This window comes from Amblyomma mixtum, chromosome 2, assembly GCF_055824585.1.
Source record: "Amblyomma mixtum isolate Tamu chromosome 2, ASM5582458v1, whole genome shotgun sequence".
Taxonomy (NCBI): Eukaryota; Metazoa; Arthropoda; class Arachnida; order Ixodida; family Ixodidae; genus Amblyomma; species Amblyomma mixtum.
The window spans coordinates 315,241,067-315,262,481 of record NC_143013.1 but is presented as its reverse complement, the minus strand read 5'-3'; the positions used below and the strand labels follow the sequence as shown (position 1 = coordinate 315,262,481).

Genomic DNA, 21,415 nt, shown 5'->3' with positions numbered 1-21,415 from the left:
CTAGTAAATAATTTTTAGAGCACCAATACAAGGTACAGACTGAAGTAGGCAAACAAAGCGCTGACAAAGCAGTAAAAAAAAACTGGAGTAAAAAACTAACATCGCAACTCTTAACATTTGCTCACGCTGCGTCCGCGTACTACCGGACGTCTGAGAGTATACAAACTCTGCCTTGGCGTCAGTACCACCTATCGCCATGTTTTTGCCGTGTTTTTCTCAAACATGTAGCTGTTTCTTATAGGTATGAAGTGTCGGAGCGTGGCGATATAGTGGCGCAATGTAGCTAGAACGGGGCTGCAGTGTTGCCCACCGGCCAGTGTGGCTGGTGGTTCGCAATCCACAGAGCGTGAACCCACAGGAGCGGCCGACGTCCCTTTCGCCGCGGGTAAGATTAATTGTTTCCGAGGCCAGAGTTACCACCGGCGGGGCTTCGCCCAGAGAGCGAAGGGTGGCCGCCGGAAAAGCCCGGGAGAGGCGCCCTAGTGGGTCTCGGGGCAGCCGCTTGCGCCGCGTTGAAAGCCTTGGCAATTCGCGCTCTGAGTGATGGAATGCAAGGGCTTGTGGCATGTGGGCCTAGAATACGGTGTCCGCCGAAAGGCGTTAAAACCGAGGAGAGTTTTTATTGAAAATACAGTAGCTTGTGTGTATATACATGCATTACATACGTGTGTCGCGTAGCAAATAAATCAGAAGCATAAATGAGGTGGCCTGTCACACATCTGCTAATAGTGTTTGTAATCTGACCTCGCTAAACACGGTTAATGCGACTGCTGTCAAAAAAGCAGAGCTATGCACCGGCTACGAAACTACAGCGTACACTCACAGGGAGAAAGAAATGAAATAGTTGCTACTTTTTTAAGTGGTTTTTGTAATGTAGAGTTGTGTGAACGTGTTTGCAGCCTCCCGTCCCCCAGTTTTAAAATTTGGTTGGGGGCTGTGATAACTACATAGTGCATCAGTACGTACAAAAATGAAAATATTAAAGAATACACGGTTTGATTCTATGCTTTATGGCATATGCCTTGGTACCGCCAGTCGTTTGGAAATGCTAGCGCGTTTTATGAAGTTTTTAAGTTAGACAGTTGGTTCGACGTATCTGCCTTGAAATCCTTATTGTCACTTCCTCAGCTAGAGAACTGTTCCATACGGCCGCCTCTCAGCTTGCCTGCGATGCGCAGCATGCTGCCAATAGCACTTCGTCGTGGTTCAGTGTGAGAACGCGTCGCAGCTGGTGGCAGTCGCCCTTTCTGCGTGAGATTCGCAATGCGAAAGTTATACGAGCTGCCAAAAGTGAATCGGTTTTGCGGTATGACCAGCATTCCCTTAATTTTTTTTTCTGGTGCACCTATAATAAACCGCAAGAGTTGTCGTAGAGCTGAAGTAATAAAGATGCTTTGCATACATTATGACGCGGACTTGCGACAAAAACAAATTGCTGGCATGCTGTGTATTCAAGAAAAGTGGAAAGAGGTGTTCATGTACAGTGACTGTATGCATGTAGCCATGGAAACAACGGACATTTATGGTCGCAGGTTTTGTTTGTAAGAGGTTGCCGAGGCCAAGCGAGTTTCAGAGAGCCCAAGTAAACTTCGTTTCTCTCAAGGGTGAGCCACAAAGAAAGAGGAAGAACAAACGGCGAATGCTGCGGATGGTTCAAGTAAAAATCGGCCTCGGAATTTCCTGGTTCCGCAATCCACGTCGCAGAATTCGGAGGGTAGGAGAAGCGATACTCGCAAAAGAAACTGGCGCAGCCAGAACCCGCAAGGGCGGCTGACAAATGGCGAGGCGCAAATGTAGCAGAAAGCCTCACGGCTCGGAAAAAGAGAGCAGCAAAATCCACCGCAGTCCCTGGCCTTGCAGCCAGTGGTATCCCCGATGAAATTACCAGTGATCTCCGGCGGCTTCTGTGCTCTGGGTTTGATTTATCATCCCGAAAGGGGAGCCCCTCCGAGAGAGCGTCGCTGGAGTGAATCTGCTCGCCGCAGTTCGGCGCGCGTCGAGCCCACGTTCCGTGGCCTTCAGTGCGCGGAAAATTTTTTATCTGAGAGCCGAAAAAAACTCCCAGCCTTAAGCCAGAAAAAAAAGAAAACTTAAAAGTTCCTGTCTTTTATACAAAGACTGAAAAATATGAAGCGCACACTAACGAAACTTTCGATCTAGCGATTCGCGTTTTAGTCCGACGTGTTCAGCGGAAGCCTTGCATTTACGGTAATATGAGTGGGCATGTTTGGATGAGATTTCAAGTAGAATGGATAGTGCAGCGGCACAAACAAACAAGGACACAAGCAAGATGAAGGACAACGCGCGGGCTTTGTCTGCTTGTCTTCCCTGGTCCATCGTTTGTTCGCGTGGTTGCACATTGCTTCTTCCTAGTGTCACCAACTATATCCCACCGGTCTGTGTGCAACTTTGGATTACACATTCGCTTAGAAGCGGCTACAGAACCAGACGATCTTCCTTATTAGTGTGTGCGATTGTAATAGCAGAAACATGCGATGGAAGTACAAGACGGCGCTGATTTAACTTCGGGGTCAATGTTCTTCATGGTGAAATAACATCGATATTTAAGCGTTCTCAACTTTCCTTCAGCTGAGTACTGCTCGTTGAGAGCCGCCAATTAAGAAGCGCAATAAAACTAAAAGAACAAATTAATTCTATTGCCCAACTAAGTGACAGAAAAATACAAGTCCTGCTCAGTTTTTCACCATGGTGCTTGAGGATCTGTGTTGCCGGAGGTGATAATATAACGCCTGTTCCGGACAGTGTTTAAAGTAAGGAATTCTGCTGTCTCTTTTTTGACTTTTTGACGTGTAAAGGAGATAGACAACAGGGAAAAATAAGAAAAGGGTGGAGGAGGTCAAACAGAAGTGTTTATGATCACTACTGTGCGTTGGGGAATGCTAATTCCAAAACTTTTCGCGCTCCCCTGGTGTAAAGAATTTACAGCAGGGGCATACACCTAGCGTTCCCATCTCGAGATAGCCACTCCCAACTGTGCAAGAAGTGGGTACGTTGCTACTGCACGTAACTTGAATGCACTATATAGCAAGAGTAAGCAAGGTCGAACGTGAAGACAAAACGGGATGCACCGCATCTTCAAACCCGCATAGATCACATGGCCTGAGACGCAGTAGTCCTAACGGCACTCGCTAAAGTGCCTACGTGGCGCCAAGAGGAAGAGTCTCATCCGTAGCCTGAATTCTCTGTCGCTAAACATCCTCCTACGACTAGGCTGCTAGTTGGCTGTCACTTATATTAGGAAATTGGAAGTAGAAGTAGGAACTAAAATCTGGAGAAGACGAAGAGGATGGCGATAAGCATGACGTGTATTAATCCAAGAGTAAAGATGATGAAGAAGTAGTATTCGGTGAGGTGGGAAGAGTTGATTGGTGGAGAAGAGAAGACGATGGCGACGAAGACAAGGATGACGTGTACCAACGACAAGGCTATAAAAGCGCGAGGGATAGCGTGGCACGGTGGCGAGAACAGAGAAGCGGAGGTTCCGGCGGGTCAGAACGCATCGGATGGATGCGAGCAACGCCGGCTACTGCTCCGGTGATCTCGACTTCTACGGCGTCGCACTGTAGACTTCCTGCCGTTCTTGAGCCCGTTCCGGGGAGTCAACGGCTGACGCAACCACCTGCTACGGCCAGAGGTGCCACCAACGCTGTTGCCACCCATCCGTGTGGTGCCCTCCACGCCAACATCACCAGCGTCGCCCCCGCGGGCACATGGACCGGGAGCTCGTACGACGCAGCCAACGACGCCGCCAGCGACGCCAGCCTGAGCACTTCGAACGCCACCTCGACGCCGGCTACCTACATGCCACTGACAGAACCCATGGAACGCATCAGCAACACCGAACCGTGAGCACGAATGACGAACGCTAGTAGACTGGGTGTTCCCGACCCGTGTGTATTGGTAGTCGGTGTTTTGTGTTAGTTTTGTTAGTGTTGTTTGCTAGTATTTGTGTCACGTAGGGTGTATTAAATGTGCGTCTGTGTGGGTACACCTGTGCCTAGTCAATTCTTTCGGCCAGAATGTTCTCGGGGAGATCCGTGACACTAACATTTTCTTTGGAGCATATCAATGCCCTGACTGATTTCAGCGATACTCCGTACACGGGCAGCCAGTGGAGCGGGCTGAGACGCTTAAAGAAGCTAGCCGTTCGTGTACATGTGTTCATGGCTCGGTAATGATGGTGAGTACTATCCTGCAGTTCATTCTTAGCTTAAAGAAGTTAAGGACATTGTGCGCACCACTTTTTTGATTAGGTATGCACAGCTTTTATTGCGAAAGCAATACTACTTGCAATTTCACGCCTTTGCCGTGCCGCGGCGGTGACCACCATCGTGCCGCGGCGGTGACCACCAAAGCAATACTACTTGCACTTTCACGCCTTTGCCGTGCCGCGGCGGTGACCACCATCGTGCCGCGGCGGTGACCACCATTGACCTTCATTTGACCTTGATTGCATTAGATTGGATTAGATTAGATTGGACTGGACTGGATTGGATTGGATTAGATTAGATTAGATTACATTAGATTAGAGTAGATTACATTGGATTGGATTGTATTAGATTGTATTTGATTGGAATGAATTGGATTGGAGTGTATTGGATTGGATTGGGTGGGATTGGATTGGATTGTATAACCGATGCATCACCACAAGTATAACCACAAGCACCACCACCAGCTACACTACCAGCTGTACCATGGCGTAGGTACGGATATTGCTCTCGCAATTACCGGGCTTAACCAAGCTAAGCCACAGCGAATTTTTTCAAGTCAAAAGTGACCGTGGTTCATTGTCTTTCGTGTCTGATTTTTTTTCGAGCTGGTTTAAGTTGCTACCACTCAAGAGTTGTTCTGAAGTATACATAAGTTTGTCGCCAATAGTGTATAGTAAATTCGCGACTCTTAGCATAGACGACAAAAACACCTTTTCAACTAGTTGACCTATCTCATTTTTTTTTTTTTTTGCGGCTCAAAGCGGTTTGTGCCGCGAATATATTCCTCATGTCCACAGTGCCCGCCGGGGGCCTGACACAAGGCAATCTCATTCGTGTAATTCTTTCTTTCATCTGCGTCTGTCCCATTTCTCGTTTGGCTAGCTTTATAAGAAACGGACATCGGCTAAATAACTCACAAAGACCAACTTGTCCTCCCACCCTCGTCTTTGGGTCGTGGTAAACTTTCCTCGAATTTTACCCACACTTTCAATCAACCAGCCCGTATACCATAATTTCATTTGGAGCAAAAAGCTGAAAGGAGTTTGCATAGAAGTTCTACTATGAAAAATTTCCGGGGGACTTCAGGAAATTACGTCGCGATAAGGGAAAGCATGGCAAATCTATGGCAATTGATTCTACTGCAACTATATGCTAATAATATTCGAATTACATTATTTGTTTGTAGTTTGTGCAGTTGTAAGAGCACTGCTGCTGAAAAACATTTCTTATTTTCCCGCCATTTTTTAGGCGACGCCGGGTTTTCGCGTCTATGTGCCATTTAACGCTTTCGCATTGATAAAAATGATCAGGCCGGCGGAAAGCTCGACGGAAATTAAAGTATGACAAACACCAAAATTTTAAGAAGAAAATAACAGGTGAAAAGCGAACTCTTATTAGTTGAAAAAAAAAAGTTAAAACTTTTTCGAACTATATATAGCAGCTGCCGATTGTAGACAGGCGCCAGAAATGTCCGCCTTGCGCCCTCAGGCCAGTGCAGCAGGTTGTCTTCAAATGTCAGGCGTGAATTGTGCTCTTTCACTTGCAGCCGCAGTTACGCTCTGTGCCTTTTCTATGCGCGTTCATTTAGTCACTGCCTTGCCTCTCGCATGCACTGTCAAAAGTGGTAGCACAAGAATGATAGCAGTTGAAAGCGGTGAACAGTTGTCATCTACTTTCATTGCCCGTTAACTGCTAAGCGATCGGAAGAGCGGACAGCAACTTCAACACCAGTGAAATACAAATTTAAAATGAGAAGGCGCAGGAGGAGCCGGGAGAAAATTAATTAGCAGTAGCTATTAGGTCGATAAGCGATAATTTTATTCCGCATAGGTGAAACTCGTGAGTCCGAATATATTGTCTTTCTTTTTTTTTTTAGCGCAGAGCTATCTGCCTGACTTCATATTCGTTCTTGCCTTTTTCGGGGTTCTTATTCGGAGCGAAATAAGGCAGCGGTATTCCGTCATTGCTTTTGTTTGGAGTAATATATATTTTTGTGTCAAGTCTGTGAGAAACGAGAACAGATCAATCCGCGCTGCTCGAAATGCAGCACGCTTTTCACCTGCGACAAGAATGATTTCGAACGTTTAGAGAGATTAGCCAGTCATTGAAGAAAATGTCATCAAAAGGATAATTTTGATGAATAAAAACAAAATTTTCTCCCTAGTTAGTGTTATTCACACATTGACAGCTGTAAAAACAGCTTTTTGCCTTTATTCTTGAAGGTTTGAAAAATGTAGTTACTCGAAGATAGTTGAATTTGCGGAACGCATGCAGGCTCGAAATACTGCAGAAATCTGTATCATGGACATAGGTTGTCGTTCCCGGGTGACCAATCATTAATATAATTGCCACCTGCCACGGCGGCCAGTTTCCTCACTGCCCAGCGGGCAGGCTGTGATGGCGCCGCTAGGTCACGTGACCGTGGTGGCCCACCTGCCGCCTAGGTTGCTCTCTGGGCACCACCCGCCAGAGCCATGCTCCTAATTTTTCGCTCACAACGCCGACAACGCGGACGACACCGACACCGGATTTTCTAGGGAACGGTGCATTTAACGCTACTGCGTTAAAGCGAACGCACATAGAAGCGCAAGCGCGCCAAGTTCGAGACGCTATCTGTCGTGGATTCGCACACCTAAGGCCCTTTAAAACTAAGGCACTAAAGCTAAGGCCAAGTTATTTCAAGCAAAAAATAAGAACGCCAAAATTAATGGTGGCCTCGTCAATGGTACTTCGAGAATTGAACTTGTTTGCTGCACAAAGAGTGTAGGAGTTATATTGATGAACACTTAACTTGGAATAATTAAGTCAAATTCATTTCCAAAAATGCTGCAAGAATTGTTGGCATACTAACAAGATTGCGCTTCTTTTTGCTACAACAAATTAAGGTGATAATATACAATTCACTGTCTGTCCGTCCGTCCGTCCGTCTGTCCGTCTGTCTACCCGTCCGTCGGTCCGTCCGTCCATCTGCCTGTTTTTCAGACGGTCCCTACTCTTCTTCCACGGCTAGTGAGGCAAGCACGGCTACGCAGCGCTCATATATGCGCCCTACGTTGACGTCATGGCAACGCCATGTCAGCGCCACCTCGACGAAACTCCTTTAAGGTGAAATGTCAAAGGTCAAAGGGCAAGCCACCTTGGTGGACATGAGGCACCATGGTGTATCTTTGGTAGACTTGGTACACCATAGGTTTATAACTCCATAGGTTTTTAACTGCCGCCGCGGCGGCTCAGTGGATATGGCGATCGGCTGCTGACCCGAAAGACGCCGGTTCGATCCCGGCCGCGGCGGTCAAATTTCGATGCCGGCGAAATTGTAGAGGCCCGTGTAATGTGCGATGTCAGTGCTTGGATTGGTTTGGTTTATGGGGTTTAATGTACCTAAAGCGACTCGGGCTATGAGGGACGCCGTAGTGAAGGGCTCCGGAAATTTCGACCACCTGGGGTTCATTAACGTGCACTGACATATTGCACGTTAAAGAGCCCCAGGTGGTCGAAATTTCCGGAGCCCTTTACTTCGGCATCCCTCATGGCTTGAGTCGCTTTAGGTACGTTAAACCCCAATAAACCAATAGGTTTTTAACTTGGTTAAACCTATTATAGTGAAAAAACATTCCAAAATCGTGAAGGCCATATTCTGGCAAAGGCTCGGTCGAAATCTGGAGGTCGTCATCGTGTCGGACACGCTTAGTTATGGTTTGACATCGATTTTGGTCCAAGTGGCTAAGCTTCAATTTTGGGGGTGGCCCGGGCCAAATTTTGGAACTGACCCCTGCCAGATCTTGAGCTCGCCATCGTGTCGGGCACGTTCAATTATGGTTGGACATCGATCTTGGTCCAAATCGGCCAAAGTCCAATTCCGGGCTGGCCAGAGCCAAATTTTTGGAAATGACTCGGGTCAAATTTTGAGGTCGCCATCGTGTCGGTTACGGTCAGTTATGGTTAGACACCGATTTCGGTCGAAAATTGCCAAGGTCAAATTTTTGGGTGGGGTGCCGGCCAAACTTTGGAGGTCGCCATAGTGCCGGACACGGTCAATTATGGCTGCACATCTGACGTTGAACTTAAAGTTGTTGCTAAGCAGCTTATCAAAGTCAGTCGAGATCAAGGATCACACCGACAGAGAGATCGACTTTTGCATCTAGATGAGATATCACCCTAAAAAGGCGGATTCCGAAAGGATGATGGCTTACGGCCGGCTGCGAGGTCATGCAGCAAGCCTGAGCGAAGACAGTGGGCTTGGATTGAAACTAAAGTGCAAAGACTGCAAGACTGCACCCGCTGCATCTTAAAATCATTAACGAAACTTTGAAAGCATTTGAAAGATTTGGCATGGCGTTTCCCACGTGCTGTTAATATTGCCTAGGTTGTTTTGTTTTTTTTTGCCTCTCCTATACGTTCTCGGTCGAAAATCGATCCGATTCATTTGGTGCCGCGTAATCCCCGTTCATTGCAAATGTCTGATAATTGCTATGAACTTACAAGATTTCATAAACATAACGCCTTCATTGCAGAAATGGAAAAAAATGATAAATTTATTATTAAAAAGTTTGTCTTAGAATAATCAAATTTAGATAATTTTAATCACTTATGAATGTTTAAGGACAAAGACTGTCCCCAAGTCCACTGCCGCGTACAGTAAACCAAGAACTAAGTTCAGAACTGGTCCATCATCCCAATGCAGCCTCCATGACCACATAAACTTAAGACTTCTTTGCCGTTAGGTGATACAATGAATTTATCTTTAGCAGGCTTCCTGCATCTGTGGCAGGTGACACTTTCACATTGCCTGGAAAAATATGTTGGAAGAGACTGTTTCTTCAAGTATGCTAGAAATTCATGTTTTGTGAGCAGGAATGAGAATTATTCTTAATTTTACTCTGTGTGTTACGGGTGACGTAATCGTTATTACAAGGCTAAGCTGGAGCTGGACCAGGCATGAACGCGGTCGAGCGGGCAGCAAACAATAAACCGAAGCGCTCAGCGACTGCGAAAAGAGTTGGACTGTATGGATGGGTGCATCGTGCAGCCTGACATTCGTGCCAGTTCTTGGGCATTGTGCTGACACAGGTAGTATGTAAATATCGCCGCTGAACTTGGTATCACTATAGCTGCTGGAAGTAATGAAAGAAATGAGGAAAATAAATCTACGCTGCAGACTTCCTCCCAATTACCAGCAGGCTGCACTTTCCATTCAACTTCTAGGGGAAAAAAAATTCAAGAAATTTTCAAGGCGGTGTTGACATCAACTTGCAACATTACAGTAATTTCCCGAAAATGCAGGAGCACAAGCAAATAAGTGCTTAGAGAATATTAGCAGCAGAATACAAGCGTGTTTCGATTTTCAGTTTTGTAAGGTGGCTAACCGCGTGTCTCACCCTGGATACCTTTTTGTATCGCTTTACTTGGTGGTTTAGTTGTGTGAATGTAACAAGAGTGAGACTGCATGACTTCTTCAAATCAATGCATGAAATGGGAGTATGTTAAACTGATATTTGCAGAGCAGTGAGACTGCACGCACGCACGCTTAATTATACCTATTATATTACGGTGTTCAAAGCTTCAGCAAATATATATTTATATATTATATTTTAATAAATCGCATTTATATTTTAATAAATGGCAGTAACATTATTACTGTATTTTTGAGCAAGGGTGATACATTTAAATACCTTTAAAACGCAGAGAATGCAGACGTTATCTTTTATATCAGTCCTTTCCTTTGTGCGCCGCCGCTGTGGCTCAGTGGTTATGGTGCTCGGCTGCTGTACCGAAAAATGCGGGCTCGATTCCGGCCGCGGCGGTCGAATTTCGATGGAGGCGAAATTCTAGAGGCCCGCGTACTGTGCGATGTCAGTGCATGTTAAAGAACCCCAGGTAGTCGAAATTTCCGGAGTTCTTCACTACGGCGTCTCTCATAGCCTGAGTCGCTTTGGGACGCTAAACCCCATAAACCAATCAACCATCCTCTTCTTCGTGGTGTGGGCACATTATTTGGGAACATACGAGGCTAATACTCAAGCCATGAGCGCCCTCTTTTGTGCTCAATTTTTCAGTGCATTTTTAAAAAACAAAGTCCCGCAGTTTATATTGTATATAGTCGTTTTTTTTCGCGCTTAGTCTTCGTCCCTGTGATTACACCTTCCAATCCTCCTAAACAAACGCCTAATATCTACGCCGGTAAGAAATCGTTAATGGCTAATCGAGATCTGGGTACATTTTTACTTTGATCGCCATTAAGCCTGCCAGTATCTTCCTTAGATGAGGAGTTCTTCATTAGCGCAAACATAGAATTACTTCCTTGAATGCGCTCTGGGAAATTCGAAGTGCTTATGATGTTTGACTATCTTCCAGCTGCCTTCCATTCGTTCGGCTTCAATCGAACTACTTTTGGAACGAAATATCTTCAGTCAAAGCGCACTTTTTGGCCGTTTCATCAACGCAACATAGCAATCAGGGTGGACGAACTGCGTAAATTCATAGCAAAAATATAACCATAAAAAACACTCACTACCGGCGTTTTTAATAGCGGTAATTTAAAATCGAACACGAAACAATGGTCATTTGTAGTTCCGAAGGTTTGACGCAACACTTTTTTTTTATTGTTGAGCGATGCGGTTGCTTCGAGCAATCTGGAAAGTTTTTATTGAGAAAGAACCGCATAAAGAAAATCAGTGATTGAGGGTGGTTTACAAATGGCAACGATTGCAGCCTCATTCCGCGCACATAGCTATACTGTCTTGCTTATACGAAAAAAAAAATGATTTTGTGTGTGACGCAAGAACACAATCCGGCTTTTGGGGAATACATGTAACACAAAAACAGCCTTTTTGAATTCGATTACCTCCACACGCGTGGGTTGAAAATTCTACGACTTCACGACGTGAGCACAGAAGAGAATTTCAACACAGAGGGTATGTAACAAAAACTGTAAAAATGCACTTCGTTCCGCCAGCGGTTTCAAATCATATAGCTTGAACCTAGTAACCTTCAAGGCAAGGAAAAAAAAGTTTGCTTCACCACAGTGCACGGTCGTCAAGCGGCTTGCTGTGGCCACAGAGATACACGTTTAGACGCACTGCACGTCCCTGGAGATCGAAATCTTGACCCATGAAGCCGGACGGCACTGTTCCTTTTAATTCAGCAGAAATGAAATAATGATCTTGTAGCGCACAGCGACGCTGTAAAGCGGAGATGCTAAGATTGGCGTTCCCAGCCGGCGAAAGAAGAAAATAAAGTTGAACGGCGCGTGCTCGGTGCGCAAGCACGGCACGGACTGTTCGGTTCGAGAAGCCTGCTCCGCTTCGTCTCTTGTTCTGGTGCTCCGCTGGGTCCTCGGAAATTCTCTACATTCTAAACGCGGGAATTTTGCTCAACGTACAGGTATCCCTTACAGCGAATACAACAACACACGCCCTTCTTACAGTTATCGCTTACTTGTGCCTTTAATTAGTACCTGTGCATAAAGATGTACGATGCTTTTCCGTTGCCTGGAATACTTGGCTTTCCTATAAGACCAGTCTGATCATCAGGTGTCCTTTAAGCATTTGTATGTTGTGATCCGAATGAATTCCGTGCCTCGACACGCGTTAAGGCCACGTTTGCCGTTCATGCGGCGTCGTTGTTGCCGTAACTCGCCACGTTCAACGCTACACATTGACTAGCCAGAATTGATTTACGTAATGACAACACGTCATGTTGATTAGACATAATGACCATCACTGGTTGGTCCGAGCACGACGACACTCGTGACTACACGAGGTCTTTCTTTCCACCACCGGCGTTCCGCAACAGCCCAGTTGTTACGATTATGCTTCAGGTGACAAAGAAAAAAAAATATCAGGAATCGCGCAGTACTAGTCAGAACCACGATCCAGTGCAAAAGCATGCCCACATGAATGCTTCACACATCGCAAATGAGCCGCGCATTTGGGGTATCGTCGCAACAGGTTGCGCGACCATCGGCACGCCTGAGCAATCGACGCTATAGGGCGCGAGGTAATGGGGTGCACTGCACTGGAGCGCCCCACTCGCGACCTCTGGCCCAGCTCTCACGGTGACGCGGATAAATTGACCGGTGCCGCCCCGCTCGTTCACTCCCGAACATCGCTGGGGCCGTAAACGTTCCGCGGGGACTTTTGCGATGAAGTGGCCCTACACCAAAGACAGCTCGAATAGTGTGCGCCGAGCTTCGGTCTCAGCGACCTCTATGACACCAGATTACGATTAATGGCGCATTCATTGACTCAAAGCAGTCCTTTTCTTTCTCACTCTTCTTTCTCTGTCTGGAGCTGTTCTTGCCGTCGGCGTTATGGCACCCAAGAGCAAAGGTGTCGGCGAACTGAAGTGATCGAAGCACTGCCTCTCCACTACTGCCAAGCTACAAAGGAAAAAATGACTGTCTCTTAATCTCGTTTGATCTGTTTTGTTTTCCTTACGCGGAAAGAGAAGCCCCTGAGGATAGTGACTGTGCAAGAACAGAAGAAAAACCTCCAACTCTAACTAAAGTTTGTTATTCACTTCTCTTGTCGATTACGCCTAGCAAAAGGAAGAAACTTTTCGACCACACAAAGAAAACTAAGCGCTCTTGATGGAGCACCGCAATGAGTTTCATGTGCTTATGTACATATGAGTTGCCTGAAGTGATGACCATAAGAAATCACTAACTCACACTTCTCACGAGTAGTTTGGAGCATTGCGGAAGGTACAGCTCTCTCGTCCAACCAGGGCCAAGGAAGCCAACAAATGGCACCGTGAATGATTCACCAGTGCTGCTACTTTTTAAACAATTATTACACTAACTGAAAGGGTAGTCAGGATCGTGTTTCGAATGTACAGCGAGCGTTTAATTGCATGGTTAAATCAGCAGAGAAACTGCGCACGAACGCAGCGGTGCGGAGGCCCGTTGGGAAGTGGTATGCCGCTATTCGTCAAAATGGCCGAGTGTCTTCGCGCAACAAGTGGACACTGGTGATTGTTCATTCCCAGTGATGGAGCCACCTGTCACGGGATGAGGGGCGCGGAGGAATAAGTCTTGCAATGCACGCCATTCTGACTCCCTCAGATCCCACCACCACCGCAGCCTTCAAAGCGCCGCAAACGACTTGAGGTACAGTATAGCTCCCAGCTTTAATTGCGACCTGACAAAAAAATATCAACAGGAATCAAAGAAAAACGTCCCTGCTCTAAGCAAATCCACCCAATTACTCTTTGACGCAGTGCTTTAGCAGCATTTCGGTGTTTTCAGAGCGTTCAGTCGTGTTCTTTCATTCAGTGTTTCTGGCAGCTTTTCAGGAAGGGAAAGTGAAAGGGGGAAAAATTAATAAAAAAACACCCTCTCGCACCCCCCCCCCCCCCCCCCCCCACACACACACAAAAAAAAGTCTGCAGAGACACTTAAGACTTCTTAGGTGTGAGAAGGCGTAAGCCCGCACGTTAACTTTATGAACGCAGTCGCCGCGCTCTCCGGCGTGATGTAACCCGATGCCACGCAGCTGGCAATTCTACTCGCAAATGGTTTTATGTAGCCACCGCAGCGACGCCGTTGCACTCCTGATCTGCGCGCTAACTTCGTGCAGGCAGTCGCCGCTGTACCGCGGCTCGCCCTCCGACTTAAGGGTATGAAGCGATAGCTAACTGATTAATGCCCGTATATGCAGAACAGATTTTTCTGCAATTAACATACATAGATCCCTGGGACTACTCATACCACTCCTGGCGCAGTTGTGCAGCAGTTAAGCGCTGCGCCACTGCCCATGGATAGCAGGTGCTGCTATAGTCGGGATTGTGCGATCCAGGTTGTTCCCAGCAACCTCGCGCGACCTACCATTAATTTAACCTCCACGTTCTAGGTTGCATGAGCACACCATCTTTTATGGGCACCATCGAGTGTTACCCCTCGGGTACGTGTCCTTCAGATATCGAGCTTCTTTCTGTGACCACGAACTGTTTCACAGAAAAGCTTATGGGCGGCGACAGTCACCTGCCACTCTAACCGCAACACAGCCGTTCTGGCGCACTGTCGAGCGTACTACTGCTGACAGTGTCAACCGTACTTTTTGTTGCGAAAGCAACACTCCGACAGCCAAAGCGAGATCTCGGGTGGCCGCCGTCGCGCCGTAGCTACGCTGACCTTGAGCCGCCGCCGCGCCTAGCAGATGGCGCGCCGTTGTCCAGCAACGCTACAGCGCGCGCTCGCTCCGCCCCCTCGCCGTCGCCTAGCGGCGCGATAGAGGGCGCTGGTTCCTCCCTCTCGCCAACGCTCGCTCCGGGGGAGGAGGTGATGCCTCGGGGTATAATACCGGTGCGCGCCGCCTGAACAGTCTCGCTATGGTTAAGGCTTTAAGCAGAGAGCCAGAAGACAGACGGAGGCGAGGAAGAAGCAACCTGCTTTGGCATCCTTTAGGTCAACCCGAGTTAAACCACAGCCAATTTTTTCCAATAAAATAAATTTCTCGATATTTCAAATAAATTTCTCGATAAAATCCCCGAAATGAAGATTAAGTGACAAGAAGCCATGAAAAGCGAGCTGCTCGCAGTGCACAGTTTTTTGGCGTTGGTGACAGCGCAACGAATGACGCAGTGAATATACCATCGGCATCAAATGAAACGCGAACAGCGGAACGCGTGGCGATAGGCCCAATTGAGGCCGCCTGCCTGCCGTTATAAGAGAGAGGCGCGAATTTCTGGTTCGCGATAGTTTACTTCTATTTTATTTGGCGTTCGTTTTCTTGCTTTGCCACTGGAGCGCCACGTTCATACTTACCACCGATTATACCTTGCACAGCGTTTTGTTTTTGCTTCCACCGATGCCATGTTATCAGCATCTGGTTGCGATGCAAACAGCGCAGGAGGCCGATCGGGAACGGTCAGTGTGCAACGTGACGTTTTTAATCGCTCTTTTTTCTGATAATGCGCACAACTTTAAAGCCACCAAGAAAGCTCAAATACACTGGGACCGATCGTTCACGCCTCATTTGAAACTGACAATGCCGAGTGAAAGCCCCGAAGAAAGAGCTCGAATCGTTGCTCTTTGCAGTCATGGTGTGCCACAACGTGCTATTGCAGAGAAAACAGGGCGTGCACTGCTTACAACTAACAGAATTTGCCCGGCCTACCACGACGAGGGACGGCTTTAAAGCGTGCCTCATGGGCACAGGCAGCGGGCTACAGGAAACGATGAAGACCTACATATTGTGGCCGCTGCAGAAGTTGCACCCAACATCACTGCTCGCGAGATTAAGGACACTATCGAATTGTCTGCCAGCACGTCCACTATTAGGCGACGCCTCCACGAGGTTGATCTTCGAAGCCGCGTACCGTCGCAGAAGCCGCTGGTCTCAGCAGCTAATCGAAACGCGAGACTCTTGTTTGCACAAAGCCATGCATCATCGCCTGCAGAGCACTGGCGCTGCGTGATGTTCTCTGATGAGTCTACGTTTACGACTCGTTGGGACCAGCGTCAGCGAATTTGGAGAGCGTAAGACACCAGGTGTGGCTTTCCTACCAAATACGCATGTTGCCACTGCCGTATTTGATGTCGGGTTCCTTCAGTGATATGGCTAAAATATTTCATATTCCGACGCAAAAAGAGTCCGTTTATTTATTTATTTATTTATTTATTTATTTATTTATTTATTTATTTATTTATTTATTTATTTATTTATTTCCTTATCTGAATTACCCTCAGGGCCAAAGGCATTACAGAGGAAGTGGCTAGAAAAAAGACGAATACAGGCATGAGTCGCTCCTAGTTAAAGAATATTAGCTAAAATAGTTTACAAGCTTTGTTACATTCCTAGGTATACAGTGTTAGTTAAGGCACTGCGAAAAAGATGATCAACAACGGAAGTTAGCGATCCGGGAAGGTGGTTCCAGTCCTGTGAAGTACGCGGAATGAATGACTGGTGGCCGTTTCTCGTACGGTAAAAAGCGATGCCAACTTTTTGTGCGTGATAAGTGCAGAGAGAGATAAACAAGGGGCGAATAAGAATGTCATTATGAACATGGGACTGTAAAAAAATTTGTAAAATGACAGACGAGAGTGACAGAATAGAGATACTAGCGAATCGTTTATAATTACGAAGAATGAAACGTACGCAGTTATACTGAACTAATTAGAGGGAATAAAGTTTTCACTGCTGGAGTCCCAGATGGCTACGGCATATTCAAGCTTTTGTGTGCTGTATCGATATTAGGCACCTAAGTGCATATTTGTTTGTGCAGAGTTCTTACCTAGGTATTTTCGCCGTCTCTGGTGATGAAACATATCATTATAAAAGAAATTTTCTGTTTTTTTTTTCTTTATTCAGGTTTGAGCCCTCGAATCTCCAACGCGTTGCAAGCAGCGGCCGCTGCTCCGTGAGTGTGTGGGGAGCAGTGTCTAAAGATGGCTTTGGACCGCTGGTTCGTATGGAAGGCAGACTCAATGCTGAAGCTTACTACGACGTCATCATGAGCATCATGGTGCCCTATGCACTCGGCGGCCCATTTCCCAACAGCCTCTACCACTTCCAGGAGGGCCGCAGCCCCATGGCGAAATCATTAACGTGCCTGCTGGAGCAGCTTGGAGTTATGGTGTTGGAGTGGCCTCCTCAATGTGCAGACATGAACATCTGCAAAAACGTGTGGGGTGCCATAAAGAAGGCACTTTCGCGGCGGCCACTCCAGTGCGGCTCCCAGGATGCTCTGTGGGCCGCTGTGCAAGATGAGTGTGGGCGCCTACGCACTTCGGACTTTGCGGCCCGGCTCTTCGACATCATTCCGTGACGAATGACAGCTGTTGTGGCCGCTGTAGGTGATTTCACCAAGAATTAGAGTTTTAGAAGAGGGAACCTGTTAGTCACGTGATTGGAAGATGCCAGTGGGCATGCGCAGGACGACTACACCTCTCGGGCAATTGTTCGTCTAGAGCCTTGCTATTCTGCTATCCGCCTAACCGATACGGTGTCCCTATTCTAACCCTCCTTGTTTGTGCATCATGAGGCAGCTACAGATTTCTCTTTTAATGCACCTCAAAGACATATCGGCAAGGCTTCCGTGAATGTGTCTAATAAGTGTGGTGCTGCAGTCACTGTGAATAAAGCCTTGTTGTCTCCGCACAAAGAATGTGCAAATTTCAGCGCACGTTTGGATTCACGCACAAATGCTCCAGACGGTATCGCCTTTGCGCGATCACAAACGACAAAAGGTGTTTTTTTGAACGCGTCGACCTTTATTTGTTCGCACCGTAACCTGACGTTTATAACTCGGCAATGGCAGGAGCTAAAATCAAAGCGCTATAAGGGAGCTATCAGCGCTCGCTTCACCCACGCGGGCGACAGCCTCTCTCTCGGCAGAGAAACCACGCTACGGCAGTTGCGATCGGTGGTAAATATCAATGTGGCGCTCCAGTGGCAAAGCAAGAAAACAAACGCCAAAAAAAGTAGAAGCAAGCTATCGCAAACCGGGAATTCGCGCCTCTCTCTGATAACTACAGGCAGCCGGCCTCAACTAGGCCTATCGCCACGCGCTCCGCTGTTCGCGCTTCATTGGACGCCGATAGTTCGCAGGTAATTCTAGACGACCAGAAGAATTCCGAGCTTAAGAAGTTTACGTAGAATAAAAAAAAAATGCAGACACATTCGCGATAAGCTGGGTGCTACTCATGCAGAAGTGCGTTCCCACCATTTGCGTTTGCAGACAGCATCGCATGCTTTTCTCCTCCTCGCGGGGGGAGGCACTACACTCTGTCGAAGCTGTCATCTTCACTTACCTTCTCCTCATTTTCCTCTTCTTGTTCAAGGCCCATACGGATAAGATAAGACTATGTGCCTCGTGCGCAAGCGACCATCTATGGTTTGCAGACCATACGTGACCACTTTTAGAGTGCACGATTTTAACGGTGTGGGTGTTCTCACAGTAGAGCTTAGACCTGGGTGGCTTTCAGGTCGAACCTGCAGCGTGCACAGAAACATGGTGCCACAAAAATCTGGCTCGGAAGCCGTAGAATACGTTCCTACATTAAGAGGCGACTGAGGAGAAATAGAAGTAAGCCGATATCAATAGGGTATGGCGTTTTAATCACAAAACTACAATCGCAACCGAAAATAGAGCTCTTCTAGGCTAGAAAAACACACACACAAAATAACGAAATGCACGTGTCGCGCCATCACTAGCCGTTGCGTGCGTCGAAATGCATGCGTCGACACCGATATTTGCGCGCGAATTCCAGAGGCTATGCTACACCGCAATTCACTTCAAAACGATGGCAATCGGTCCTTTTCGGTAGGGACGGTACAAGTTTTTATCACCCACCACGGAGGTCCAGTGCCGCTGGCGTTCGGCTGCTGATCCCATGGTCGCGAGTTCGATCCCGGTCGCGGCGGTCACACTTCGATGGAGGCCAGCTACGAAAACCTCCACATGCTGTGCGATGTCCCCCGCGGTCGAAATTAATCTGGAGCACTCCACAATCGCGTCTCTCGTGTCGCTTCGGGATGTTAAAGCCCGCATTTCGTAGTCAACCATTTTAGTCGACTGGTGGGAAGATTTTAAATCTTTTTATCTCGTCTATGAATGCGTCTTTTGCTGCCGCACAAACGTCACCATAGCCAGAAAGATTCATGAGAATCAATTTTTGCTTACAAATCCAGTTGTCCTTTATGTTTCTTTAAAAGCTGAAAGCTATGAAAGCCGAAAATGCAATTAAAATGAAAATGGCTTCGAGTACTTTTCCTGCACCTCGGAGGGAACAAGTGGAAGCACCACGAAATCACCAGACGGCAAAACCTTGACAGCGCCCACCACACTGACAATATGGCCATTATGGCTCTGAGCCATATGACTCCACCGTGATCCTGTGGAGATAGTGGATTCTGTCAAAATCCTTGGTGTCATGTTTTCAAAGCACTTGACTTGGAATGATCATGTTAATTATATCAGATCCAAAATATATCCAGCTGTCGGAGTTATGTGGCGCCTGCGCACCATTCTTCCTGTAAAAATTAGGCTGTTGGAGTATAACTCTTTAGTTCTATCTCTATTACAATACTGTATTATCGTTTGGGGTACCACTAGTATCACTAACATGGCCAAGTTGCATCGTCCTCAAAACAGAGCTTTGAGATTCATTGCTGGTGTTCCTTATTGTTTCCCTACGAGTGACCTCTTTCTAAAATACGAAATCCTGCCAGTCTTCGCTTTACACGAATACAGACTTTTAATGAGCTTCAAAAGTGCTTCGCAGAGCAATGAAAATTATGTTTGCAATTTGGCAGAACTTGTAAAAAACACCCATATTCCACAAACCGGAAATAAAGAAATGTGGCTAGTTCCTACACCTAGAGCATATTACTCAGAACAATCTGTAAGTGCTATTAAATAAATTTAACAAAGAAATGTTTGACCCTTTCCAGCATTCAAATACTGTTATTAAAATTTTTTTCTGAACAAGTTTGCGTGATGGCGCTGCATGTATTTGTGTGTTGGTACTTTTTGTTTTTTTTTTCCAAGGTGTGTTATCTTCTTTTGTGCAACAACGTATAGCGCAGAATTTATTGCCGTTCGTCTGATGCAATGTCAACATGAAAAAAGGGGGCAGGACCTCTGTCAAGCTTCCGAGCTTTTAGTCCGTTCTCCTTCTCTAATATCGAGAAAATAAAAGGGCGATTGATTGATTGATTGATTGATTGATTGATTAATTGATTGATTGATTGATTGATTAATTGATTGATTGATTGATTGATTGATTGATTGATTGATTGATTGATTGATTGATTGAAGCGCCCGAGGGCAACATGGGCACAGGTGGTGCACTGTAGAGAGCCGCGTGGTCATCGCGGGCTAGCCTGGGAGGGATAACATTCTCATTTTGCAGTCGCTAAGTGCGGAATTCCAGGCTACGACATAGTACGCCGGTACCGATTCCGTTCCCTCGGAGAAAGACCTTTATACGGCTGTTGACACAACGAATCGAACAGCAAAAACAACATGAATAATAGAGCATAAACATTAGATACAAACACAATGCGCATGACGTCAACTTACCGTGCGCAAGCTCAGCTCGTCAGGTGTCTGGCCTTTTCATCACTCTCGTTCAGGCGTTTATCCTTCTCATTCACGAGGCAGCACCAGACCGACAGGACGGCACAAACGGGTTACGGCACATGAAGCAGCAGTGATCGCCAGGACCACGACGTCTACAACGGATAACAGCGCTGGCACAGCAGCCCCGACCGCACAATTGTTCGCAGCGCGTCCCGCGACGCCACCAATAAACTTGGGAGCCGCGGCACCGCGCTCGCGAGGCGAAAGCGGAAGCTGCCTTTCTGGCACGTTCCCGCGACGGGAAGCGAGTTGATTTTGATGCCGTGCTCCAATCTCCGGCACTCGCCGTCGATTTCGGCACACCCTCCGTCACGTGCTCTGCTCTTCGTTGGAGGAAAGCGCCATCCATTGGGCCACGGTGGAAGCTGGGCAGGGCAGGGCGGGTGTTTCGACCGGACCCCGTGGGCAACTGCGCCCGCGAAAGTAGCTGCTGGAAAGGCGAACACTCTGTTTCTACAAGTGTTGTATCAGGAGCATAGAGTTTCTTACTATTACCTAGAGGGAAAGCTGGCGCCCCTTCTAAGGGAGTTTGCGTGGAACCCTCTCAAGACCACTGCAGCCACCGTGGGCGCTCAAAGCATCATGGGGCGGTGAGCTACTTGTTGCGGAACTGCAACTTTTGGCAAAAAAATAATGCAAAAATAAAGGCTGTTCAATAATTAAGAATGCCGTAACATTCAATAACCTGTGTAATGATTGCAACAAATAAGGAGAAAAGCATGTAAATACAAAGTTTGCTCAAAATAAGAGCTGACTCGCTCTCCTATTGGCCAAGTATTGAACACTACAAAAACCACTAATCTCCACTAGGTGGCTGGATACCGCATTCCCGCTTTCCGAGACGAGCGCGAGTGAAGCCACCGGAAGTTGGACGGCTTGTCCCTGAAGTCGGGTGTCTGCTTTGTATTTCAATGCAAAAAGTCCCGTCTTTACAACTTTCGTTCTCACTTTTTTGCGTTGTTCTCGTGTAATGTCTGCTGTTATATGAAAGGAACAAGCAAGCTGAACGCGAGAAATGTGAGCATTGTGTGCAGAACCCTGTAATTTCCGCGAAAGCGAAGAAACAGGCATGCAGGTCTCACCCTGCCTCGGCAAAG

At 47.1% G+C, this 21,415-nt stretch overlaps 2 protein-coding genes across 3 annotated transcripts in view; one reads left to right on the top strand and one right to left on the bottom strand.

The window, feature by feature from the left end:
• LOC149365052 (uncharacterized) overlaps positions 1-20,559 on the bottom strand; it is a 347,207-nt gene extending 326,648 nt beyond the window's left edge. For both annotated transcript variants that reach the window (XM_089575127.1, XM_089575126.1), the window contains exon 1: positions 20,259-20,559. The gene's annotated coding sequence lies outside the window, so the exon portion shown is untranslated. The remainder of the gene's footprint in view (positions 1-20,258) is intronic.
• Positions 3,818-17,358, top strand: LOC149365053 (uncharacterized). The gene is made up of 2 exons (XM_089570239.1): positions 3,818-3,866; positions 16,544-17,358. The coding sequence occupies exons 1-2, from the start codon at positions 3,823-3,825 to the stop codon at positions 16,998-17,000; spliced, it is 501 nt and encodes a 166-aa protein (XP_089426365.1). The 5' UTR covers positions 3,818-3,822; the 3' UTR covers positions 17,001-17,358.
• Positions 20,560-21,415: the final 856 nt, after the last annotated feature.